This window comes from Stegostoma tigrinum, chromosome 14 (genome assembly GCF_030684315.1).
Source record: "Stegostoma tigrinum isolate sSteTig4 chromosome 14, sSteTig4.hap1, whole genome shotgun sequence".
NCBI lineage: Eukaryota > Metazoa > Chordata > Chondrichthyes > Orectolobiformes > Stegostomatidae > Stegostoma > Stegostoma tigrinum.
This window is the reverse complement of record NC_081367.1, coordinates 56,575,686-56,603,644: the sequence shown is the minus strand read 5'-3', so window position 1 is coordinate 56,603,644 and position 27,959 is coordinate 56,575,686. Positions and strand designations below refer to the sequence as shown.

The 27,959-nt window shown below is 40.3% G+C and overlaps 1 protein-coding gene across 1 annotated transcript in view; it reads right to left on the bottom strand.

Moving 5' to 3' along the window:
* The window catches only part of LOC125457766 (deleted in malignant brain tumors 1 protein-like), a 64,464-nt gene extending 36,505 nt beyond the window's left edge, over positions 1-27,959 (bottom strand). The window contains exons 1-10 of the mRNA XM_059650838.1: positions 27,599-27,959; positions 21,688-22,002; positions 19,835-20,146; positions 14,826-15,140; positions 14,167-14,478; positions 12,160-12,234; positions 11,594-11,803; positions 9,536-9,667; positions 1,344-1,430; positions 1,174-1,257 (exon numbers count right to left, since the gene is read on the bottom strand). Coding sequence (XP_059506821.1) covers positions 1,174-1,257; positions 1,344-1,430; positions 9,536-9,667; positions 11,594-11,803; positions 12,160-12,234; positions 14,167-14,478; positions 14,826-15,140; positions 19,835-20,146; positions 21,688-22,002; positions 27,599-27,959 — 2,203 coding nt within the window. The remainder of the gene's footprint in view (positions 1-1,173; positions 1,258-1,343; positions 1,431-9,535; positions 9,668-11,593; positions 11,804-12,159; positions 12,235-14,166; positions 14,479-14,825; positions 15,141-19,834; positions 20,147-21,687; positions 22,003-27,598) is intronic.

The window sequence follows — 27,959 nt, the reverse complement described above, 5'->3', positions numbered from 1 at the left end:
AGACCGCTTTGCAGAACACCTCCACTCAGTTCGCAACAAACAACTGCACCTCCCAGTCGCAAACCATTTCCACTCCCCCTCCCATTCTTTAGATGACATGTCCATCATGGGCCTCCTGCGGTGCCACAATGATGCCACCCAAAGGTTGCAGGAACAGCAACTCATATTCCGCTTGGGAACCCTGCAGCCTAATTGTATCAATGTGGACTTCACCAGTTTCAAAATCTCCCCTTCCCCAACTGCATCCCTAAACCAGCCCAGTTCGTCCCCTCCCCCCACTGCACCACACAACCAGCCCAGCTCTTCCCCTCTACCCACTGCATCCCAAAACCAGTCCAACCTGTCTCTGCCTCCCTAACCTGTTCTTCCTCTCACCCATCCCATCCTTCCACCCCAAGCCGCACCCCCATCTACCTACTAACCTCATCCCACCTCCTTGACCTGTCCATCTTCCCTGGACTGACCTATCCCCTCCCTACCTCCCCACCTATACTCTCTCCACCTATCTTCTTTACTCTCCATCTTCGGTCCGCCTCCCCCTCTCTCCCTATTTATTCCAGAACCCTCACCCCATCCCCCTCTCTGATGAAGGGTCTAGGCCCGAAACGTCAGCTTTTGTGCTCCTGAGATGCTGCTTGGCCATCTGTGTTCATCCAGCCTCACATTTTATTATCTTGGATTCTCCAGCATCTGCAGTTCCCATTATCTCTGATACTGGAGTCAATAATCAGTTACTTACCGGTGAACCTACACGTTTTTCATCACCGTATATGCAGGCATTTAAACAAAATCCTTCCAATTACGGATTCGGAACACAAGTAAATAATTAAATACCTTTTGAATCATGCTGCGTACGTGAGTTTAAAGGGACAATGACAATGAACATTTATATTTTGGATTGTGATTGTATTAACGAATTGATTTTTACACTAAAACCACCCTATAGCTAGATTGTTGTGTGTTTATAAACTATCTTAAACTGCCTATGAAAATGGTTTTCTGATGAAGGGTCCAGACCCGAAATGTTAGCTTTCCTCGGCCTCTGTTGCTGGCTGACCTGTTGTGTTCATCGAGCTCTACACCTTGTTATCTATGAAAATGTGAGTTCGTTAGTTTCGCTTTCGTTGGGGAATCGAAAAGCAAGGAGTGTGACAGGACGTCACATTAGCTTACCTTCCATGTTTGCATTTTCATATTCATGTGCCTCGCTCTCTGTATAACATTCCAACATGTTCAGTGAACTGGTAGAGTGGAAGCCTTTAAAAGGAATACATTGTAATCTTAAAATACAAATTTTATTTAAATGGAAAGATATCATAGGCGTAAAACTTAAAGATCATTACCTGCGCCGGTTCCAAGCTCCTGAACCTCAATCTCTTCATAAACAGGATCAGGAAATCCAGTGGTGTAATGTTGTATGTTCCTGTTAGCTGTAGAACAAAGAACACTACATCATAGATGGCGAAGGATCAAGGATTATAATCCTTTGTAACAAATTCCGACTTTCAATCTTTCGTTACTCTGCCTGGCTGCTAACAGTGAACCGATTACTCAAATATCCTTTTATTTTCCAATTGCCTACTCCCGGTGAGCATTGTTCCCTGGTTTGCTGAATAGGTTGACTGGGATAGCCTGAGATCAGTGCAGCGAAAGCATGGGATCCGGGGATAACCGTGCACCTCCATCTATTGTTCGGATAACAGAGCTCAGAAATTCCGTCGCTGCTCCAGTTCACACGACGTCTTGATTTAAAGAAGCCAACGTAAGGATTACGATCACCATTCCGATTTCTACATAATTTAAACCTCTACCTTGGTCTCAGTACTTTTCAGTGTTACTAATTTGTAATTCTAATAAATAGTACACTACTTTGATAGCGCTCAGGAGTTGCCTTGCGGTTGTGTACGTCGGTATTGACGGTATTGTGTTCCCACGACCAGGGGATGGATAAACGGTGAGTGGAGAGTGGTAGATGACAGTGACTGAAGAAGTACATGACTGGCAATCCGCTGTTTGGTACTCAGCTGGATCAGGCTTAAATAAATATATTTTTCTGCTTCAAACGTGTGAAAGAATCCAATGTTCCCACGTGGACGTGCCAAGATAAAAACTGGGATTATTTACACGTAATAACAGCCTGGTTAATAAGCAGGAACGTTGTTTGTTTCCAGGAGAAGGGCAGACGTCCATACATATTAGAAAAATAAAACCTCATGTAAACTGGCAGCAGCCACGAACTGATTCGCGGTAAAGACAAATATAGCAGTAAAATCAGAGAAAGGAGTACCAGCTGATTTGGCCCCTCCAGCCTGCTTCAATATTCAACTGTGATGTCCGATCTCAATGTGATATTTTTGCTTTCCAAACACCAAATCCCACCCTTTGATTCCTTTAAAACCTACATACTTAGTTGGCTACTTCTTGATTATATTCTATAACTTGGCCTATATAGCCTTCTGTGGCGCAGATTTCGATAGGTTCGCTATTCTTAGAGGGAAAAAAAAATTTCCTCATCTCAGTCCAAAATTGTTTACCCAATATCCTGAGACTGGTTTAGATCCCCTAACCAAGGAAAACATCTTTCCTGTATGTCCAGCATGACAGAAATGAATATCTTTCAAGAGGTGCCCTCTCATCCCTCTAAACCTGAATGAATATAGGCCAGTTAAACACAACTCTTCTCATAGGAGAGTCCTGCCATTCCCAATACCAGCCCAGTGAACCTCCACTGAATGACCTTAGTGCCTTTGTTTTAGTTAGGAAAGCCAAAACTGCACTACTGCAATACCCCAGCTGTTGTCTCAGCAAGGCTCCATGCAACCACAACAAGTTATCCCTACATCCTAACACAAATCATCTTAAAATGCTGGCCAGTATACCATTTGCCTGACTAATTGCTTCCTGAACATGCCTGCATACTTTTATTGATCCGTGTACAGGGACAACCATATCCCTTAATTTATCCCTATTTTCCAATATATCCCCACTTCATTAACACTCTTCTTGTCTGTTATTTTTTTCACAGTGAAGTGTATCAATTCAGAATTAGCCACATTGTCCTACATCTGCCCTGTGCTCACCCACTGATTTAACTCATCTAAATCATTTTAAAATCTTACTGCATTCTCCTCACAACTCAAAATCTTGCCCAATTTTGTATCATCTGTAAACTTGGAAATGTTACGTTCAGTTCCCGCATCCGGAAACTTTTATATATCGTAAATACTTGGGGCTCATCGATAAACCCTGAAGGATTGCACATGTCACTGTATGCCACTCAGAGAAAAGGCACATTTCTCCCTACTCTCTGCTTCCTGTCTGTGAAGCAGGCCCTAGTCCATAATAATATATTGGCCCGTCTCATGTGCTTTAGTTTAGTTCAGAAAATCCAAAAATAGGACATGTAGTGTCCTTGTCTATTCTATCTGTTACATCCTCAAAATAAAACTCCAGTAGATATATTCAGCATGAATTGGCTTTCATAAACTCATAGTGCTTTGCCAAAACTCATTAATGTTTTTCCAATATTGTTATCATTTATTTAAAAAAATAGACTCCAGGATTCTTCCCACTACTTACAATTGGCTAACTTGCGTGTATCTCTCTCCAGAGATAGTAGGGACTGCAGATATTGGAGAATCTGAGATAAGGGTCTAGGCCTGAAACGTCAGTTTTCCTGCTCCTCTGATGCTGCTTGGCCTGCTGTGTTCATCCAGCTCTACACCTTGTTATCTCTGAATTTCTCTTCATTCCTTTTTTAATTAGAGTGATGAAATTTGCCACCCTCCAGACTTTAGAACTGCACCAGAGTTAATAGAATTTTGGAAGATGATCTCCATTGCAACCAATATCTGAAATGTATTCTGGGATGCAGATAATCAGGCTCTGGTGATTTGACATTCACTAACTCCATTAATTTTTTCAGCACTATTTTCTTACAAATGCTGATTTTTTTTCAATTCCACCCTCACAAGGCCTTGGTTCCCTAAAGTCTCTGGTAGGTTATTTTCACTCTGTTCTGTTGAGACAGAATCAAAAAACATGTATCCTGATCTTCTGCCATGTCTTTGTTCCCCATTATAATTTCCCCTGCTTCAGACATTACAGGAATTATATTTACTTTACTATTTTTTTTCTTTCTCTTCTCAAATCTACAGCTTTTGTAGGCAGTTTCTTTTTAAAAACAATTTTACTCACATACTCTTTTTTTTCCCCTCTTGGTCAACCTGTTTGTCCTTATTTACTGAAATCTACATTATTCTGTATCCTTAGAAGTACGTTGTTTTTCCTAGCACTTGTATGCATAAGGCTGGTAACTAACCTAGATGAAAAGATATTGGATAAATTGCTGTGCTACAATTGCCTGCTGTCGAGAATGGATTATGAACATTGGTAAAATATGTTACACTAGCAACTTGAGGAACTTCTGAATATCAGCACGTGGATATAGCCAATTCTCTATCAATGCCAGTATATTGCCTCCAGTGTTGTTGGCTCTTATTGAGATGTTGTTGAGATAACATCCCATTGATTTCAATACTTCTAAAAATTAATGTCCTTTATCTGCCTACACATAGGTATGAAGGAACTGCACTAAAGCTTCCTGCCCAGCTAGGAATTCGGTGTAAGACTTTGTAACTCTTTATCTTCCTACACATCGGTATGCAGATACTGCCTTAAGCTTCCTGACTGAATAAAATTAGAGTTAAACTGTCTCAAATAAGGTTAAGTGAAGAACATTTGTAAAGGTGTGAGACTTCTGAAGTATGTAACTTCTGACGCTGACAAAGGGGCCAGGGCACTGACTTTGTTCTAGACAGACACATCGGCAACTTGAAATTACAATCTGTCTCGTTAACAACTTGAAATCGCCTCCTGCCATTAGCAGCCACTTCACGAACGATTGATACTATATCCTGGTCTTTCTTGTTCTTGATGTAGTAATTGTTTTGTATCCTGTCTTTGTCTGTTGTAATAATTGTTTCATGTGTCATGTCATTGTGAGACGTGAAATTGTTTTATGTATTATGTACTTAGTAAACTATAAAAAGCGGGGACTGTCTGCTGCTCGGGGAGAATTACTTACAAGACTCTGCACTCTGTGCCAGGTTAAGTACAGTGATTCTCCACAGCTTGTACGTGCTTTGTAACAAAAGGACTTTTGTTTTTCTAAACAGGTTGTTATTGCATCAAGTCCGTGAGGGTCTCCGAAAATGAACCTGACGTTATGACTTCACTTTTTGTGAAGTATCTGCTTGGACATCTTCTGGGAGTCCAAATACAAGATACTCTATCCAATCTCGTTAAGATTTCTTCAATAAACTCTAATAGGTTAGTGTGACATAATTTCCTTTCATGAAGATACACTACTCTGCGAGATTAGATTATGATTTTCCAAATGATCTCTGATTGATTGTTTCATAACTGATTCCAATGCTTTTCTTACATTAGATATTAGTCTAATTGGCAATAATTATTTTTCTTTTGTCTCTCACCCAATTTAAATCGGTTTGTCACAATCCTCTGGTACTTCTCCAGAATCCAAATATTTTTGGAAAACTACAAATAATGCATCTATTATCTCTGGGGATACGTTTCTCAGGATGTTGGAATGCAACCCATCAGTACCAGGGGATGTAATAACCACTAACCCCATTAGTTTAGCCTATACTAATTCTTTAGAGTTGGTGATTGTACTTTATTCCTCCCACAAACTCACAGATGCAAATGGCTAATGTTCTGAAAAAGGGTCAATGGATCTGAAACATTAAGTCTATTTTGTGGCCACAGATTATGGCACACCTGCTGAGGTTTTCCAGAAATTCATGACTTTATTTTTGATTTCTAGCATCTACAGTTTTTTTTTGTTGTTGGATGCAGATGATTACCTGTTTAATTCCACTAACATTTTGTTGTTCCACAAAAATGCTCCCCAGAGTCATTTTCAAAGGGGCCTATGTCCACTTTGAGTTCTCTCTTCCTTGTTATATATTTAAAAATTATTGTCAGTTTTCATAATTCTTGCAACAAATCTGAAGAAGGGTCCCGATCCGATACATCAATGTACCTGCTTGTCTGATGCTGCCTGGCCTGCTGTTTTCCTTCAGCTCCACACTGTGTTATCCGTAGCTTGCACTCATAGTTTATTTTCTATGCTTTTGTTATCTTTTTAGTTCTCCTCTGCTGGATAGTGAATTTATTCCATTTTCCTGTTCAATCACTGGCTTTGGCTTCATTATATGCTTTTTCCTTCAATGTAATATTCTCCCTAACTTTCTTCATTAGCCATAGTTAGTGTATCCCTCTCTTATAATCTTTCTCCCCTACCGGGATGCAGTTTTGCTGAGCATTGTGATTTACCTCTGTATAGGCATGCCACTGTTTGCTCACTGTCCTTCCTACCAATTGACACTACCAGTTCGTTTTAACTAACTCCATCATCAATTCATTGAAATTTCTTTAGTTAAGTTAATCACAGTTGTTTTCAACCTAATTTTATCTCTCTTGAACTGAACATTAAATTATATCATGTTGTTATCATTACATCCTAGGGGATCTTTTAACTGAGTTCATTTGTCAAACTTGCTGCTTTCCCGATAATCAGATCCAAGATAAACTGCTCTCTGGTTGGCTCAATGACATGTTGCCCTGGGAAAAAATCCATAATGCACTCTGTGAATTCATTATCATCGCTACCCTTTGCATTTTGATTTACTTAATCAACATGTAGATTAAAATCCCCCATAGTTATTGTTCTGTTCGTTTCATCATTCCCGTATTATTTGTTCATTTTTTAGACTTTCTGAAAGAGTGGCTCCTGTTGGGCGTCTTTATACTATCCATATGAATGGTTTCTTCCCCTTGCCATTTTTTTTTCACAGTCACACAACTGACTTTACATCATCCAAGCCTTGATTATCTCTTACAACTGTTCACATTTCATTTCTTATTAGCAGTGCTACCCCACAACCTATTTCTCCTTCTTGTCTCTCCAAAATGATCAAATATCCCTGAAAATTACATTCCTAATATTGATATCCTTGTCAACATATTTTTGGAATGGATATGAGATCAGACTCATTCAGTGCAAATTGCCTTGTTCCAAATGCTTCATGCATTAAGATTCAAAGCCTTACATTTGTTGTGTTATCAGATTCCTTGGTACAATATGCCATTCACATATTGTTACCAGGAAACAAAAGGAACAATTTTTGGTACAATATGCCATTCACATATTGTTACCAGGAAACAAAATTATATCTAAACTACAATTCGACCTACTCCTTTGCGTTTGATATTCTAATTGCCATGTAACTGAGCCTTTTCCTACCTCACCCCACGAGAGGGTAACTATCCATAGACCAAATCATCTTATTGCATATAAAATCTCCAACAACACATCTGATTAGACCCAAATAGTTTGCACAAGTACCATTTGTTCAAATGACTGTTATTATGATGTTTGTGACTGGTGTCAGGTTACTTGCATATCCAAACTGCACCCACTTTATCAAGCATTTCAAACCAGTTATTTTTCATTTCAGCCCTCAATTAACCAATAACTCACAGAAGTAAATAGCTACAGCCCTTGCAATACAGACTTAAATATCAAAAATGCTTGATTCAGCCACAGACTTGTCCCACATCACTTTGTGCCCAGATTCAAGATCAACATCCATGATAATATAAACAAATAAGGAAGGCCCCCAAATCAGTGAATGAATGTGTATTACAATGGTGTCTTTCACTTCTTGATAACTGTACAGCGTTCTCAAAATAAGATCAGAGGGGGCTGGCAGGTTTAACACTACGAAGTATAAAATGTATAATTCACTTTTCAATCCAGTGCATTTGATCCATGATCAAACTTTGAGGCATTCATGGTGGACACGCCTTGTTAAGACAAATTAACCAAGACCATTTGCTGGTGGTCTGTGTCTGTTTACTTACAAAGCCCTCTCGAAATGTCAATATATAGGCTAATGAATGGGGCATATCTTTAATAATTAATGGTCCTTTTCCATGCCAGGCATATCTCACACAAAATACAAATTGAAGCCCCTTAATATTGCATAGAATTAGGGTTCACTCAAAAATTACAGTACCATTGTTTATCTTAGGCAGATATTGCAATGAAGAATCTTTAGAATTATCAACTCCACAGGACCATGGAAGCTGAAACTTTAGAATATCTAAAACAGTGACTGTTATTTAAAATATGTAAATGCTGTAAAAGAGTAGCAGAATAGTGTGGGTAATGGGTGTTGAAGTAATATCAATGATGTTCATCTGAATTGCAAGGCAGGCTCAAAAACAGGAAGTGCTGGAAAATTTGAGTAGGCCTGGCAGGATTTGTGGACAGAAATCAGAGTTAAAGTTTCGAGTTGAGTTTTTCTTCCTGAGAACATTGCAGAGCAGGCTTGATGGACTAAATGGCCTACTTCAGATCCTATGTCCTTATAATTGTCTCACAGTGTTTCAGTGAAAAATTTAGTTACCCTCAGTTATATTTTCTTGTATATCGTGAGTTTGAGGGAATGCGCAGACTACTCCCTAAGAAAAAGACATTGAGTACTTGTGACGAAATGATCAAACCAGTGAAGTCATAGAAACTTAAGGTAATAATTCGGTTCATGGTGTTTGTACCAACTGAAAAGCTGCGACGAAAAATATTTTTCTTTTAGACATCAACTGAACGTGAGTTTGACTGACTGGCCGAGCAGGTATTGGCCATTCATAACAGGGCAGTGGCAAATATATTGTTGTGTGTCTGAAGTCAAATGTAGGCCGGGCCAGGTAATGACAGATTTCCTTCCTAAAACGATATTCATGAAACAGACTTTTTCAAACAAAACCACTGATGGTGACCAATTTTAATCTCCTGGTTTTTAGTTGAAGTCACATTTCTCCAGCTTCACCATAATAGGATTTGAACCAATGGCCACAGTACATTACCACCATTGCTGCCCATTTTTTAATATAGGTCTACTTTGTTTAGGTTGAGACCATAGGTGCTCAGCTAACTACATTTTAAATGTTGCCACCATCTTTTCAGATCCTCAATCTTCTCTAAGCGGATGCAAACTGGCCCAAGCCTTCAATACTTTAAATCTTTGGACCCTGTCCTCCTAAATGAGCAACATCTGTCTGTCCTACTTGGTCTGTCTAAACTCTTCATTCATTAGAACGTACGTCGCAACTGTCTGTCCTTTATGTCTCCTGTGTATGAAAGAAAACAACTCCATCCCATTTCTGAAGAAGGATCCATGCAGGAAAGGTCTGCTTTCCCGCCCTCTGATGTTGTCTGGCCTGCTGTGTTCATCCAGCTACTCCACCCAACACAAACGTGTGCTCATTTCTGAAATTTCCAGTCCGTGTAACATCCTGGTAGTTTATATTGACAACTTCTTTTTTGTTATGATGATCCCTGCAAAACAGTCCCTCAGACTACGAACACAGATTTGTAGATCAACAAGATGAGCAGCAATTACACTTGCAACTTATGAATTTGGGAGGAAATTTAAATTTGACCAACCTTTCTGGAAGCTTCTCTGCAGTTCTGCAACCAAAGCAAGTGAAACAGCAATCAATAGGACAACAAATACGCATGGGATGATGAAGATCGAGCGTCCCTGCTGGTTGAAGGGTGCTGTGTATTTCTGATGGCCTGTAATCAAAAGCATGTAATAGTGACAGGGAAAATTTGTCCCGAGCATTTTTACAGTCACAGAGTTTACAGTGCGGAAACAGAACATTCTGTCCAACTAGCCCACGTCGACCAGATGCCCTAGACTGAGTTCTTCCAATTTGCCAACATTTGGCCCTTATATCTCCAAAACCTTATTCATGTATCAAATCCAGATGCCTCTGAAATGTTTTAATTATGCCACTTAACAACCACAACCCCGAACCCACATTTCATCATAACCTCTGGCAGTTTTGTTTTAAAATGGACGCTCCACCCTATGCATGAAAAGTTGCCCCTCAGGTCCTTTTCGAATTTTTTCCTACTCACCTTAAACCTACGCCCTCTAACTTTGGACTCTCACGACACTGGATAAGAAAAGACATTGGCAATTCAATCTTTCCCTGTCCCTCGTGATTTCATAAGCCTCTATGATATCACCTCTCAGCCTCCGAAGCGAGAAGGGGGGGAGAAAAGCCCCAGCCCATTCAGTCTCCCTATTATTTTAAAACCTCCATCTCGGCGACATCCACGTAAATGTTTTCTGCTTTAACGATAAAGCACAGTGCAAGGTTGTTGTGTTTATTCTAATTATTGCTAGAGGCAAAATGTGATTGAAATTCATTAGAGAAATCCAAATGAATTCCACTTTCAAAAGTTTGGACAGCCTTAGATCTCCGACTAGCATTAACCACTGAATGTACTGACACTAGAAATAATTCAATTGAGTTCAGGTTCTGGAAAATTATGAAAATCTTCAGTTTATAATATGAATCAACTACTATTATTTGAGTTTAATGAGCCGAACTTGCAGATTTCCAGATTAAGCGGTTTAAAGCATCAAGGTGACAAATGAAGCTCAATGTGGAGAAACATGCGGTGATACACTGTGGACTCAAGACTGATATGTCAGATTATTTGTTAAATGATGAAAAGGGACGTGCTTTGACTGGAATGGACAAGTGCAAGTTCAAGCACATGTAGTCTTGAAAACTTGTGAACAGTGCAAAAATGCGATGAGGTGGCTCATAGACGCAGGATAGTGTGGACGTTTTATTTTCGGTCGATAGTAGCATTTGGGACTGTTTTGAGGGTGAAGTGTGTAAACTCCCGAGCTTTCACATGAGCAGATACGGCTTCTCTATCGACGTGGAAATCCTCTGGAGGAATCTCCCTTTCGAAGAATTCCGTCTTTAAATGCAAACGTAGTGCAGTTGATTGGCGCGTTTACAAAAATGTATGTGTGTTTTGCACCAAACATGAATCTGGAGAACGATATGACATGTCATTGCGCTGTCATATAGCAGTAAGATATTTTTCATTATTCCTCCCAAAACTAGCACATTTCCTAATGTTGTCCATCGAGTGTGTTATCCACATACTGATTATACACACCTTGCCACTTATATAGTATCCATAACTGATTTTAAACGCGCCAAACCTTCATGCATTAAGATAATTATGGGGAACAATTGTCACAGATCCACATCGCGAGATGTAAAGCGAGGTGACCAAAAGCTGAGTCAAAGGAATCCGTTTTAAGGAGTAACGTTAAACAGTAGAGTATGGGAAAGTGGCGAAGTGTGTTTGGGTGTGGAATCTTCGTGTTTCGAGTCTGGAGAGAAGAGATGGCGGCAGCGGTGAAAAGGTGCAATGATGAGCAGAAGGCCAGAATTGGTGAATTCTCGGGAGGAAGGTGGTTGTAGTTTGGGGGATAATATTGGGCTACAGAGAGGCTGTGGTCGAAGCCAATAATATATTTGAAGGCAAAGTTGACAATGATAAAATAAAGACTTAAGTTAAAATTGTTACCAGAACATATCACGTTGACGTCCTCCTTATGTTCACAGTCATGATCTCCCATTGCTGACAATTGGCAATCCGACAGGAATAGTTCACTCCCCTTACATTGAACTTTGTCCATCCAAATTGTGCCATTTGCTTGGTTGGATATCGTGTCTTCCACTGTCCAGACCGGCTCGCCGCAATTTAATTGTCTGCAAACGACAGCGGCGTCATGCCTGTCCCAAGAGTCATCGCAAACCGTTCCCCACACACCACGAAAAAATATTTCAACTCTTCCCGAGCAATTGTTCAAACCAGCAGCCAGCTGCAACCCTGCAGAGAAAAAAATCACACAAGATTTTGCGAGAAACCAGGCGGTACCTTAACTTGAAACAGGACAGTAACTTTACTTGCTCCGTCCAAATTCCAAATCAGATGCTACTTTGACAGCAGCAATATTAATAATTCTGGGTCTCTCAAAAATTGCGGTACTCTGCTAATACACGTCAAAAGCAAATATATTCATCGGTCCCGATCGCTGTATAGCGTTACATAAAATTCAGCGAGCTGGCCAACGCGCACAGCGAAGAAAATTGCCTACTCTTGGTTCTATTAATGTTAAATAACAACATTTGGAAACTGTACTACTTTTATTATGAACCACGAATGGAATCCTTACTAATAATTACCAACGTCTTTCGAAACTTGCTCCAGGTTATTTTTCTTCCTGTGCCCCTTACTGTGCATTTCCCCAGGATTTAGTTCTGAAAAGTAAATAATCGATTACATCAAAAAACAATACCATAGCTGAAATTCAAGATAATAAAGTGTGAAGCTGGATGAACACAGCAGGCCCAGCAGCATCTCAGGAGCACAAAAGCTGACGTTTCGGGCCTAGACCTTGCATCAGAGAGGGTGATGGAGTGAGGGTTTGGAATAAATAGGGAAGGGAGGGGGAGGTGGACCGAAGATGGAGAGAAAAGAAGATAGGTGGAGAGGAGAGTATAGGTGGGGAGGTAGGGAGGGAATAGGTCAGCCCAGGGAAGATGGACAGGTCAAGGAGGTGGGATGGGGTGGTAGGTAGGAAATGGAGGTGCGGCTTGGGGTGGGAGGAAGGGATGGGTGAGAGGAAGAACAGGTTAGGGAGGCAGAGACAGGCTGGGCTGGTTTCGGGATGCAGTGGGGGGAGGGGATGAGCTGGGCTGGTTGTGTGGTGCAGTGGGGGGAGGGGACGAACTGGGTTGATTTTGGGATGCGTTGGGGGGAGGGGAGATTTTGAAGCTTGTGAAGTCTACATTGATACCGCTGAGCTGCAGGGTTCCCAAGCGGAATATGAGTTGCTGTTCCTGCAACCTTCGGGAGGCATCATTGCGGCACCGCAGGAGGCCCATGATGGACATGTCATCTAAAGAATGGAAGGGGGAGTTGAAATGGTTCGCGACTGGGAGGTGCAGTTGTTTATTGCGAACTGAGCGGAGGTGTTCTGCAAAGCGGTCCCCAAGCCTCCGCTTGGTTTCCCCAATGTAGAGGAAGCCACACCGGGTACAATGGATACAGTATAAAACATTGGCAGATGAGCAGGTGAACATCTGCTTAATATGGAAAGTCATCTTGAGGCCTGGAATAGGGGTGAGGGAGGAGGTGTGGGGGCAAGTGTAGCACTTCCTGCGGTTGCAGGGGAAGGTGCTGGGTGTGGTGGGGTTGGAGGGCAGTGTGGAGGGAACAAGGGACTCACAGAGAGAGTGGTCTCTCCGGAAAGCAGACAAGGGTGGGGATGGAAAAATGTCTTGGGTGGTGGGGTCGGATTGTAGATGGCAGAAGTGTCGGAGGATGATGCATTGTATCCGGAGGTTGGTGGGGTGGTATGTGAGATTCAACCCGCGTTTTCAACGAGTACAATGAAAAAAAAAGTGTGAAACCAATACATCAAAAGAGACAGGATGATAGATGACACAAAACGTGGTCAAAGCTGCAGGCTCTAATGTGTGTGCTAAAAGGGTAAAGAGACGTAGAGAAATAGAGAGATGATCGGAACAAAATATAGAGCTTTGAGTACCGACAGCTGAACGCATTGTCACTAAAGGTGGAGCTACGAAACTTAAGAATGAACAGGAGGTCAGAATTAGAGCGAGGCGCTTATATCCGGGAGTTTTGGGATTGGAGAGGTTCACAGATAAAGGAAGAGGCAAAGCCCTGTCGGGAATTGTAAACAAGGATGAGAATTCCTTCCAAATTCCCAAACCTGACCATCTCGAAACACAAATGCAGTAGACACAAGGAACTCTACCACCTGTATTTGCTCTCCAAGGCACTCACCACCCTGACTTGGCAGTATATTGCCCTCTACTGTCACAGAGTCAAAATCCTGAAATTTCCTTCATAATTACACTGTGGATGTTACTACACCACATGGAATACGACGGTTCCAGAAGTTAGCCCACTGCCACCTCCTCCAGGACAACTAGGGATGGGCAATAAATGTTGACATTTATTGCTGACGACCACATCCCATGATTTTTAAATCTTCAAAATGCTAGACACTCAGTCAATGTAGGTCATCGAGTGCAGGTGTGATAGGGTTCGCGGCTGATTACGACTTAGCAGAGGTATGGGTGATCTCAAATTTACAAGTGATGGAAATGTTTAAAGATGATGGAAATATTTCAAGGCAAACAGACTCCTTTTGGAGGTCTTACCTGAACAAAGGACTCCGACATCCTCGTTGTGGTCACAGTTATGTTGGCCCCATGGTGAAGCTGGACATTGCCACAGGACTGTATCATACAAACGACAGTTCACATCATCGAGCCAGATCTGTCCAGAGCCACTTCTAAATGTAATAGCATGTTCCAATTGGGCAAAGCCACATCCGAGCTGTCGACAAACAACTTGCGCTTCCTTTATTCCAAAGGAATCAACACAAACTGTCCCCCAGGTTCCATTATAAAAAACCTCGACTCTGCCCTGACAGGGGTTCGCTCCATCCTGCAGCCTCACAGCCCTGTGCTCTGTGGAACAAAGCCCAGGTTAATCTTCTCATTTCAACTTCCATCCCAATAAAAAAAATCAAGAGGGTACGTAAGCACGTTACTTTGAAAATTTTCCTTATCACAGAACATGTGGTAGACGATCATTTCAAAGAATTTCATTTGGTAAGTGCCAGATTGCATCTTAATATCTCATTCTACATATTGTTGGCTTGCGACTGGATCGACAGTTTTCCACTATTCGCAAGAACAGTAAGCTATGGAGTGTGTAGATCCAGGAATCCAGGTCTAATTAATTGTCCATCATCCAGACTCGAGGCTTATTAAAGTTATCGCTGGAAGTACTTAGTTTTGAAAGTACATCTCACCTGAGCAGATAACTCCAGCATCTTCTTTATGATTGCAGTCGCTCTCACCCCACGGCGCCGCCAGACATTCCCACAAGACAGATTCATTTGTTCCACATTTTATATTGTCTAACCAGATCGGCCCCACTCCTGGACCAAACCAACCGGAAACGGTTGCATTTACAGCCTGTCCACACTTCAGCTGGTTGCAGACAACGTGGGCTTCAACTAAATCCCAGGAATCATCGCATACAGTTCCCCAGCTTCCATTGTAGTAAAGTTCCACCCTTCCAGCACAGCGACTTCCACCATCCACCAATCTTATTTGAATATGATCTGTAAGACAGGACTAATTATTTTAAACAGTTTGTGGCCTAGGAAACAATATTTGCATGAAAATTATATCGTCAAATTCTTAACATAGTGTTGGTCGCATCATTATGCCGAACGACTGGTGTGTGATGCAGAGTTATACTATCAGTGTGACTATAACCCCCAAGTTGACTGAGACTGAAGTCTTTGTTTCTCAACTCCTTGAGGGTTACGTTTGAGTGTGGCAATCCTCAGGTCAAACCACCACAGTCATTTCTCTCTAATGTGAGACAGCCCTGTGGTCCAGTAGGATAATCACAAATTTACCTTTATATTCCCAACTATGGATTGTTCCTAACTGTATTTTCTTTTCTTACTACGTTTTGTTTATTATGGTTCTGCCACACAGTTTCTCCATTATCAATTCTCTTGTAACATTGGTGATGATAGCTGTTTGCGTAATTATTTTTTTCGTTTGCAGCATCTTCCGTTGTAAGCAGTATTGTTTTACAGTCATAGGGCGTGAAACTAAAGACTGAATATATAAATTTTGATTATGATTGGATAAATTCTTTATTAAATTTTTGCATTTGCTATCAAATATTATTGGGGTTTAAACTAATGCTGCAAGAACGATTATGGTAATCAAAGGCATGTTTATATAACTGATAATTATTATAAATTTAGTTTTAATTCAGTTTATCTTTGTGAATAGCATTACTTGGCTCCTCAATAGCCCTTTAAAACTTTGAGATTGAAAGGGACTCAGCCATCAGGCAAAAGGCAGGAAAAAAAACAAATTTGCTATCACAGGTGATGGCAATACTGGACAAGTGCAGAGTGAACCATAGATTTTAATGCTTCCCCAGAGACAGGTATCAATGCTTGTTGCTCATCTCCAGCAACAACATATCGAGCCTAGGTATCACCTATTTGAATTACAGGGAGAGGCTGAATAGGCCAATGCTTTTACGCCTAGAGAATTAGAGGCTGAAATATAACCTTATTGAAAAGTATACAAATAGGGGTATGTGCCATGCACAGGCAAATGGGTCCAGGTCAGATTGGGACATTTGGTTGCCATGGATGAGTTAGATTTAAGGTCTATTTCCAAGCTGTATGAGCCTATTATGCTAATTTGTTGTTTGTTAAGTGTGTTTCGCTTTTTTTTGGCTGGCTCACACAAAGGACTTTGATTTTTTTAGAAATGTGCCAAAGGTTAAGTCTTGTCCCTGAGCATTAATGAACATAGAACATTACAGCACAGTACAGACCCTTCAGCCATCGATGTTGTGCTGACCTGTGAAACCAATCTTGAAGCCCATCTAACCTACACTATTCCATTAGTGCCCATATGCTTATCCAATGACCATTTAAATGCCCTTAAAGTTGGCGAGTCTACTACTGTCACAGGCAGGGCATTCTACGCTCTTACTACTGTCTGAGTAAAGAACCTGCCTCTGACATCTGTCCTATATCTGTTGCCCCTCAATTTAAAGCTATGTCCCCTCATGTTAGCCATCAGCATCTGAGGAAAAAGGCTCTCACTGTCCACCCTATCTAATCCTCTGATCATCTTGCTTGTCTTTATTAAGTCACCTCTTAACCTTCTTCTCTCTAACGAAAACAGCATCAAGCCCCTCAGCCTTTCCTCATAAGACCTTCCCTCCATACCAGGCAACATCCTGGCAAATCTCTTCTGCACCCTTTCCAACGCTTCCACATCCTTCCTATAATGCAGCAACCAGAACTGTACGCAATACTCCAAGTGGGGCCACACCAGAGTTTTGTACAGCTGCAACATGACCTCATGGCTCCGAAACTCAGTCCCTCTACCAATAAAACCTAACACACTGTATGCCTTCTTAACAAATCAATCAACCTGGGTGGCAACTTTCAGAGATCTACACATATGGACACCCCCAAGATTTCTCTGCTCATCCACACTACCAAGAATCTTACCATTTGCCCAGTACTCTGTCTTCCTGTTACTCCTTCCAGAGTGAATGACCTCACACTTTTCCACATTAAACATTAAACCTCTCAGCCCAGTTCTGAGCTTATCTATGTTCCTCTGTAACCTGCAACATCCTTCCGCATTATCCACAACTCCACCGACTTTAGTGTCATCCACAAATTTACTAACCCATCCTTCTATGTCTTCATCCAAGTCATTTATAAAAATGACAAACAGCAATGGCACCAAAACAGATTCTTGTGGTACACCACTAGTAACTGAACTCCAGGATGAACATTTCCCATCAACCACCACCATCTGTCTGCTTACAGCTAGCCAATTTCTGATCCAAACCACTAAATCACCCGCAATCCCATGCCTCCGTATTTTCTGCCATAGCCTACTGAGGGGAATCTTATCAAACGCTTTACTGAAATTCATATACACCACAATAACCGCTGTACCTCATCCTCCTGTTTGGCCACCTTCTCAAAGAATTCAATAAGGCTTGTGAGGCACGACCTACCCTTCACAAAACCGTGTTGACTATCCCTACTCAAATTATTCCTTTATGGATGATTATAAATCCTATCTCTTATAATCCTCTCCAACACTTTACCCACAACTGAAGAAAGGCTCACTGGTCTATAATTACCAGGGCAGTCTCTACTCCCCTTCTTGAACAAGGGGACAACATTTTTATCCTTCAGTCTTCTGGCACTATTCCTGTAGGCAAAGATTACATAAAGATCAAAGCCAAAGGCTCTGCAATCTTCTCCCTAGCTTCCTAGCGAATCCTAGGATTAATCCCATCAGGCCCAGGGGACTTAAGTATTTTTACACTTTCCAAAATTGCTAACACCTCCTCCATATGAACCTCAATCCCATCTCGTCTAATGGCCTGTATGGCAGTATTCTCCTTGACAACATTGTGTTTTTCCTAAGTGAATATTGAAGAAAAAGCAGAATTTTTAAAAATCAACTTTAGGGAATGCTCAAGTCATGTCTGTACATCTGTTAAAAAAGGATTGTGGACTCACTGAGGGTATCCTAATGACAAACAGTAACAAGGTGACCTTATTTTAATATAACAATTCTTAGGGAGATTGGCAGAGTAAATGCTCAGCGAGTGTTTTCCTTTGTGGAAGACTCAGGAATGAAAGGGTGTGATTTCAGTACGAAGGACACCCGGTTAAGGTCGGGATGAGAAGGAATTTCATCTCTCATAGTTTAGTGAATCTGTGAAATTCTTTACCATAGAGCACATCAGAGGCCAGTTTGTGAAGGATATTTAATGCTGGCTTAGAATTTTTTTTAACTTGTAAGGGAATCAAGAATTAAGGAGAAAAGGCAGTAAAGTGGAGCTGAAGACTATCAAATCAGCCATAATATCAATGAATTATAGAGCAGACTCAGTAGGCCACATTGCTTACTTCTGTTCTTAAGTCTTTGGTCTTATTTTTTGTTCATTCTTAAAGTTTGCCCAATCCAATCATTTGACCTGCCACTTCCCTTTTAGATTTTTATATTATACTTTCAATATAATACCATCTTAACTCTGCATTAAATTATGAATGATGCATGGTCTCAATGGACCTTTTCTTTCCTCATTGGGAATTCTGCCCAGGGAACATACGATACCAATCATGACCAGTCCCACACTTTCAACTACAATGCACACTGAAGCTGTTCCTCAAACAATCCATTCTTACACCTTGATTGGTATTACTTAATGTTGATTTGAATCTATTATATTTAACCAATTGGAAGCTCATTGCTGCTGGATCAATTCCTTAGGTTGTGGCCACTTGCTCACATAGCCTCACAGAGCAAACAATATGAATCTTGCCTAGTATCCCTACAGCAGACAATGCAGCTAATCGAATCTCTGGCAATCCTCTGAAGAGCATCCCAATTTGACCCAGGCCCTACACTTTCTCTGCATTTCCCATGGCTAATCCACCTATCCTGCACATCCCTGGACAAATTAGCATGGCTAATGCACCTAACCTGCACATTTTTGGACTGCGGGAGTAAACTGGAGCACCTATACAAACCCATGCAGACACTGGAAGAATGTACAAACTCCACACCGACAATCACCTAAGGATGGAATTGAACCCTAGTACTGCGAGGCAACAGTGCTAACTTCTGTACCACCTGCTGTTCAAATGATAATTCATGGTAATTTATTGACTTTAATTTAAGTCAATTTTAATAACTTTAGTTTAATGACGTAATAATTTATGTTATTTGAAATTCAAGTTTTCTGTTTACCATAAACACTGTTTTAGATAGTCAAGGGGTTGGCAGATTAAATATATGTGACCAAATACTTCTCTCTCCAATATATAATTAGAAACATGTTTAAAAATATTCATTTACATTAAATTTAAGTTTTAATTGTCGGCACAAATGAATTTTCAATGAAGTCATTGATAATTGCTTGATTTTTTTCTTCAAGCAAAACCTATTTGAGTTTTACTACCAAAACACCAATTAATCTTGGAAAAAAATCATCCGGATATACAGCAGTGCATTTCTTTAACCAAAAGCTTCTTTGGCTTTTGTATTCATACAAAATAATATTTTGGCACTGTTAGCTTACTTAAGAAAGTGTAATGTTAAAACTGCCTGAGCATGGGTCAAATTAAAGGGAACTAAATGCCATTAAATGAAAAAATACTATTTAGGGTACCTTATATTAAGGTTTTATGCAATATTCTGCACAATTGAGTTAGATAATTAAAAATTTCCTTACCAGCACAAACCACACCCACGTCAGCAGCAACAGATAACTCTTCCATTTCTGTAAAACTGCAATTCCACAGGAAGGGTTCATTTCCATTGCATCTGACATTGTTGATCAAGGATGGACCTTTGCCTTTCCCAAACTTCGAGTGATTGAAGACCCTTACTGCAGAGCCACAATTCAGTTGTCTGCAAACTACATTGGCATCATTGTAATTCCACTCAGTGTCAGTCACTCTTCCCCAAATGCCACCAGAATAAACCTCCACTCGGCCATCACACCTGCTCTCCCCATTGCCCAGCCGCATCTGCCAATCTTCACCTGTACGAATGCAATTTGGTAATCAAGGTTGATTCAACTTTTGGCAACAATTATATAAGTTGTTATTCTGTGGTTTATCATCACTCAAGTAATGAAAAGGAAATATATTACAATTACAAAATGAAAAGTTTATCAGCAAGTTAAAGAGAGTAAGTTTTAAAGAGAAGCCTCAGTCAGAACAGTTTTGTTAGAAGGACAATACATTTCCTCACTTGATCCACATGTGACCACAGACCGATCGCAATGTTTTCTCTTTACTGCCTTTTTAAAATGGCCTAATAAACTCTTCAGTTGGAACGCAATTAGAGGTCAGCTGTACATGTGGCCTTGCCAAAGACACTCACATTCTGAGAATGAAGAAAAATAAAATTTCCATTTTGTTTTGTTATTTAGGAGCACGTGGACATTGTTTGAAGGACCAGAGTTTGCTTTTGACAAGATTACAATTTGACCCTTTACTGATCCCACTGCAAACTTAATGCAATTCCTATAGACGCAACCTAGGGAAGGATTTGAAATATGTTGCCTCAGGAATGATGACAAAACGATAATATATTTCCAAGTTGTGATAACCCGTGAACTGAAGGGAATCTTTGAACGAGTAGCATTATTGTATGCCTAATGCCTTTGGCCTTACAGATAGTAGGTTTCTTGGGAATGAAATGTACTGGCAGAGATCTTTGAGCTGCCAGATCCCTCCTAATGCTAAAGTAAACACAGAATTTTGGAGAAAGTCAGCAGGTCTGGCAGCATGTAGAGAAAGAAGCAGAGTTAACATTTTGAGTGTCATACTTCTTCTGAAGTTCGGGATATTTGTCAGACCTGCTGAGATCCTCTGTGCCAGAGAAATTATTCAGTAATACACAGAGAAAGAAACAAATATTGAGTTGGAGGTACTCCAATGGAGCAATTCATATCTCTCATTTGGAACAGAAGTTCCAATATCCATGAGGGTCTGAGCTTTGACTCAGTGTTGTAGCTCTGAACTGGGACCCCATAAATTTTGCCCTTCAACAGAAATTGCACGAGAAACTCAGCAAACCTGCCACGTTCTGGGGACAAATAGCACGGTTAATGTTTCATCTCAGGTGAACTTTCTTCAGAAGTGAACTCTAAATATTGACTCTCTTTCTCTGTCCACAGATGCTGTCAGACCTATTGAGTTTCTCCAGCAATTTCTGTTTTCGTTTAAGATTTTCAGCATCCTGTAGATGTAAGTCTTATTTCTGTGCAAATTTATTGCCGGATTTCTCATAAGAAGTGTAAAATCCGAATAGTTTTCATCTCCTCTGACAAAGGAGATACATTGAATTGGAGAAGTAAATAAATCTGGTATCCTGCTGCATGGAACCTCTCTCTCTGCGGTCCGCTATGTTTCAGGAATTATCACAAATCAGATTCACAGAATAATTACAAAGCAGAAGAATTCGGACTTTTGTACCGACAACGAGCCACGACATACCATGTACTCGAGAAATCTTAGATAAAAATAGATACAACTAAGAGAACAACCAATACCTGAAGTTGAATGAAACACCTACCAGAACAGATGACCCCAGCATCATTGCTGTGTGAGCACCTATGGTGCCCCGAGGATGAAACCGGGCAGTCACGCAAATGCATTTCATTGCCGATACATTCGTTGACATCATTCCATATCATCCCATTTCCTTCTCCAAAAAATGCGCCACCTGGTGTTGCTATTGCGATTCCACAACCGAGTTGATTGCAGACCGCCGCTGCATCCTGTAAATCCCAGTGAGTATCGCAGACTGTGCCCCAGGTGTCACCCTTAAGTATCTCCAGTCGTCCTGAGCAAGTATCATTACCGCCAACTAATCGCGGTCCTCTTTGACCTTAGTGAAGAAACAAGACAAGTTATCCAGTTACTTTCATGCTCTAATAAAAACGACCTTTTTTGTACATCTCTAAAGTACGGAGAGAAGGGATTGTTCGAACAATGAAAGCTCTGTAATTCAGCCAAGGCTGACTGAGCAGCGTCACAATATTGTGAAACAAAGAAGATTTGATGACAGCAAAATGTCGCTGCAACAGTGGATCGGTGAAGCGGGAGCTGCTGATGGAGAGCAACAGGCATCAAACGTGTTGAGAGTCAAGATGAAACTCCATTGTAAGGATGACACCAAACTTCTGAGTGAAAGGAAGCTAGTCAGAAGTATTCAGCCGAATAGAAGCTTTAGACTTGAATTCGCCCGATTATTGTGAAACAGAACAGCAAATTTGCACCAAGATGTCTTTAGATTGGAGATTCTAATTTTAAAAAAGGCGGAACTAATCCTGGGATGTGATATGCTTTCCATTGCCCAAGATGAAGAAGTGGCAACACGGAAGAAAATTGTGGGAAGCTATTGGGCATTTATTGTTCTGACTGTATTTTTGCCTGATAAGGGCAAATCCAATAAGATCCGAGGGGGGGCTTGTGCAAAATATTTGGAAGCGGCCCTAGTCATGGTTTCTGAACTTTAGCTCATTGTGTTTTATTGCCTGCTGCTATAATGGGATGAAATTCGTTAGTTCAGTTTGAACTGCAAATAAAAGGTTGTCCATGTAAAAGGTGATTAAATGAATTTGATATTAATAGTGAAAGGGATATCTTAGAGTCACTTCGAATATTCATGTTGACATCCGAACAGCAATCTGGGTCAGGTGTTGAAATCAACGATGCGTCCCACATCAACGACAGAGGTTTAAGCAGAGATAAATAAAAACAAGTTGAATTTACAGGAAAATATTCAAGAATTCTAAACTTTGTGTTCCACTGACTCTAGAAATAGGCAGAGACAGAACACTTACCAGAACAAATGATGCTGACGTCATTTATGTGTGTGCAATTTTTTTGATTGTTTTGTAGAATTGGGCAGTCCCAGAGAATGGTCTCATTACCCTGGCATTCATAGATATCATGCCATACTGGACCACTGCCCTCTCCAAATTGAGCCTCTCCAAGTACTGCTATCACTTCTCCACATTTCAAGGAAGCACAAACCACTCGAGCATCTTGTGAATCCCAATGTGAATCACACACCGTGCCCCAAGTATTCCCTTTCTGTACCTCCAATCTTCCAGAGCATCCATCCGTTCCACCAACCAGTCTTGGCTCTCTGTGCTCTGTTGTTTTAAATACATAGAATAAATCCTTCAACATAGTTGGCTTGAATTTACAACTTATATCAAGAAAATTATTTCTACCAGACTTTAGTAATGTTGAAATGATGAAATGTACTTGACCCTTCCTTACTTTTTAATATTTCTTCAAAATACTAATAATAGTTTGTGACACAATTTTTACTGACCCACACAGTGCAGTTGAACACAATGGTTTCTGAATCACTGCCTTGTGATCTTGTTTGAGTTTTAATTTGTATGGTGAGAAAGAAAAAAAACAAGGAACTGGCCTGATTACACTGTGATACACAACTGGATTTCGAGTAGGTCACATAGATGACACAAACTTAGAATTCTATTTTCACGATTTGAAACTTCAAAATATCCTTTTGTGATAAAGTGATTGCAAGTATAATACATATGTAATAACTAATAAATAAGCTTTTGTAAATATTAATCCATTTCACAAATCTCTATCATCAAAATGTCACAATTATTAATTGTGATCAACAGTTATAAATATGTGGTACATGTACATACACTCTTTATCATGGTTCAAATTGATTGAACACAATTTAGCATCATAACTGTTTTGTAGAAAAATGTGTGACAGCAATGTGTGTTCTCTTCTATATGTACAGCAGTATCTTATCAAGCCTTCTCCAACAGCACCTTCCAAAACTTACACCAGTAAAATGAAAAAGGAAGCAAATGCATGGAACACCAACACTTACAAGCTCCTTTCAAAATCATACATCATCATGACTTGGAAGTGTAGTGCCACTTTTTTTGTAGTTTGGTAAAATTCTGTAACTGGCTTCTTGACAGCACTCAGGTTGTATCCATGCTACAGGAATGGTAGGGTAAAATAAGGTGGTTGATCACCACTCTCTCATGTGCGTTTAAGGATGAGCAGTAATACCTGTCTAAATGATGCCTAATTCTGTTATGGGAACAATCAAATAAATCCATGCCTTGGTAATTTTAGCTAGGAAGTACATATATTATTCCCACTAACAAGGTTATCCCATGCCCAGAAGAATGATTACCCATCATTCTTTTCATTTAGCAATGAACACATATGCCAGCACTTTGCAGTAACAAGAAAGGATATGATTTTGTGAGTCACTGATGAATCACACCTGAAGTCTGCGTCACCATAAATGTAGAAATTGGAATTTACACATCATATGTAAGTGAATCAAAGTTTCTACTTAGACCAGTTTGATGAATAAAAGAAAAAAAAAGTAATATTTTATCTCAGCATCATCTACTCCACACAATTCATTGAAGATGCAGAAAAGCATAAGTTTCTTATTTCATCTCCAGCAGTAAGAGAGGAACTGAATATTATTTAAATGGTGTAAGACTATACAAAATTTCAGCACAGGGACATTTTGGAGTCCGTGCATAAAGGACAAAATACTGGTATCTAGGTTCAGTCGGTTACAGGGGGTGAACATGGAATGTTGGACTTCATGCAATATGGAATGGAGTTCAAAATTAGGAAGTTTTTGTTAAAATTGCACAAGGCACTAGTCAGACCACAGCTGGAATACTTTGAACATTTTTTGTCTGTTTCTCCTTGGTTGGCATTTACATTGCTTTCGATTTCCTCATTAGCACTTCTACACTGATCATGTAATGTACGTCTATCCTAACCCAAATATTCCAGCACGTGGTCCATCATCTTGTGTGCTATGCTGTTTCAAGTGTTCATCTAAACTGCTCTTAAATGTCTTAAGATTTCCTTCATCTCACACTCCTTCAACAAGTGAGTTCCAGTTACCCTCAATCCTTGGTAACAAAACATTTTCCTCCAATACCCTATAACACTCCTGCTCCATATTTTACAAGTGTGCCTACTGATTATTGACCCCTCTATTCAGGGGAAGTTATTCCTATCTGCATTATCTCTGCCCCTTAGGACTTTGTACACCTCAATTAGATATCCATCAGTCTTTTCTGCTCTAAAGAAAACAGTCCCATTCTATCTAGTTTCTCTTTGGAGCTGAATCACTTCACATCAGGCAATAAAGAAGCGAAACTCCTCTGCACTTCTTCAGTGGAATCCTTCCTATAGTGTGATAACCAGAATTTCACACATTTATTCAAGCTCCAGCTTAACATTGTGCACAGTTGATAATGGCTTGCTCTTGTGATCAATGCCTTGTTTAATAATTGTAAGTATTCCATATGCTGTCTTGGTCATTTTATCCACCTGCCTTCCTGCATACAAGGATCTTTGGCATGGGCACCAAAGTCCATCAGATCTGCTGTACTTCATAAGACGCTGCCATGCAATGTGTACTCCCTTGCATTGACAGCCCTCAAAATGCATTATTTCACTCTTTTCAAGATTGAATTCCATTTGCCATGGCTCAGAACATATGACACAATTAATTTGTTTGACATCCACAAACTTACTGATCATACCTCCTGCATTCATGCCTAGGCAATAAATATACACAACAGCGTCAGCCTTGACTGCTGTGGTACGCCACTGGACACAAGCATCCAGACATAAAACATCTTTGGACCATCACCCTCTGTTTATTGCAACTAAGCCAAATTTCACTGGGCTTCTGGGCTCTTAGTTTCCACATCAGTCTGCTATGTGTGACATTGTCAACAGCCTTACTTCAGCCAACGTAAACTCTATTAATTCAATCACCCTCATCTGGACACCTCTTCACGTCCTTAAAAAAAACAATCAATTTAGTGAGACATGATCTCCCCCTTATAAAGCTATACTGAATATCCTTGATTAATCCCTGCCTCTCCAGGCCGAGATCAATTGTGTCCCTTAGAGTTATTTGCAATTGTTTCCCTACGGCAGATGTTAGTTCCATTGTTTATCCCTACTAGTCTCTCAAATGATGACACTACATTAGCTGTCTTCCAGGCCTCCAGCACCCTTCCTGTAAAGATTTGAAAGTTATTGTTAGAGTCCATGAAATTCGCTGTCTTTAGAAAAGTAATGAAAGAACTGCTGATGCTGTCAATCAGGAACGAAAACAGAGTTTGCTGGAAAAACTCGGTGGGTCTGGCAGCACTTGTGAAGAAAAACATCAGAGTTAATATTTCAGGTCCAGGTTCTGAGGAAGGGTCACTGGACGCGAAATGTTAACTCGAATTTGTTTTCACTGATGATGCCAGATCTGCTGAGCTTTTCCAACAACTTCTGTTTTTGTTCCCAATCTCCTCTCTTGCCTTCCCTCAGCATCTTGAGATGAATCTCATCTGGGCTTGGGCATTTTTCCACTTTAAAACCTGCTAAAACCAAGAATGCAAATGCTAACCTCTCAATGCTAATTCATTTTAGCATATCACATTCCCCCTCCCTGTTTTCTTGTTCAATATTGTCCTGCTCTACAACGGGTACAGATGCAAAGTGCTTATTTAAAACTTCAGTAATATTTTTTACTACAACACACAGGTTTCCACTTTGTCCCTAATTGTCCTTACCATTTTCATGGTTATTCTCTTGCCCCTGATATACGTTATCCCTTTATGGGGACATGTTGACTCTGCAATCTCTCTATTATTCTTTTGAATATCTCCAACTGCTTTGATGTGAATTTTCCTGCAAGTAGCTGGTCCAAGATCTATCTTACCTTATTGAAATTGGCGTTCTTCCAATTTAGAACCTTTATTTCCAGCCTAGCTTTAACTTTGTCCATTATAATATCAAATCTTGTTGAACCCTAGCCACTTACAACAAATCGTACACCCATTGCACAGCTTAGTGTCTTTACATTCTATCCATTAATGCCCCCTCCCTTACAGGACTTCCTACACTCTGGCTTTAAAGAGGCTCATGGAAATATTTTAAGAAATCCATCCCCTCTCAGCCTTTCACACTTTGTATTTTTCACTTAATATTGGGAATATTGAATTCTCCTAATATTATTACCCAAATATTTCTTTCACTTCTGATTTACCTACATATCTTCCTTTCTAACTCTCTCTAACTCTTTAGGTATTTGTATTGTGTTCCCACAAAGTGATTGCTGCCATTTTCCTTTTGAGTTCTGCCCATATGGCCTAAATTGTGGAACCATCTAAGATGTCATCCCTCTTTGCTGCAGTACCCTAATTGAATGCAGCTGCATCAATGAGATAAATGGGGGTATATTTTGATTCCTATGCCTTATGTTTTACCTATTACCCTTTAACTCTAATAAGTTCTGTTCCCTGCAATTCAGGCAGTCTGCTGCAGCTTGTGAGTAAATTGAAACCATTTTTCCAACAGCGCCTTTGTAATGGCATACAATAATATCAGTGTCATTTTATTATCTAAAATAATACAGGCAGAAAAGTTACCTGAACACACAACACCAGCTGCTTCTGTTTCTGCAGAGCAGTTTCGGTGAGCCAAAGCCTTCATTTCACATTTCCAGGGGTCATCCTCAGTACCTTTGCAGTGAAGTTCAGTGTTCAGCACTGGGGCATTACCAGCCCCAAACTGAGAATCTCCTGATGCAGATACAGCGTCACCACAGTTCAGGAATTTGCAGAAAGCACGAGCTTCATTCATATCCCACATTCGGCCACATAGTACACGGAATGATACAAAGCTACTGGCCTCAACTCTTCCAGCACAAGGGCTACCTCCATCTTTAAGCATAGCATTTTGTTTGACTGCCAGAGAAGAATTTTTCAGATTATTTACATGAGCTGTCAT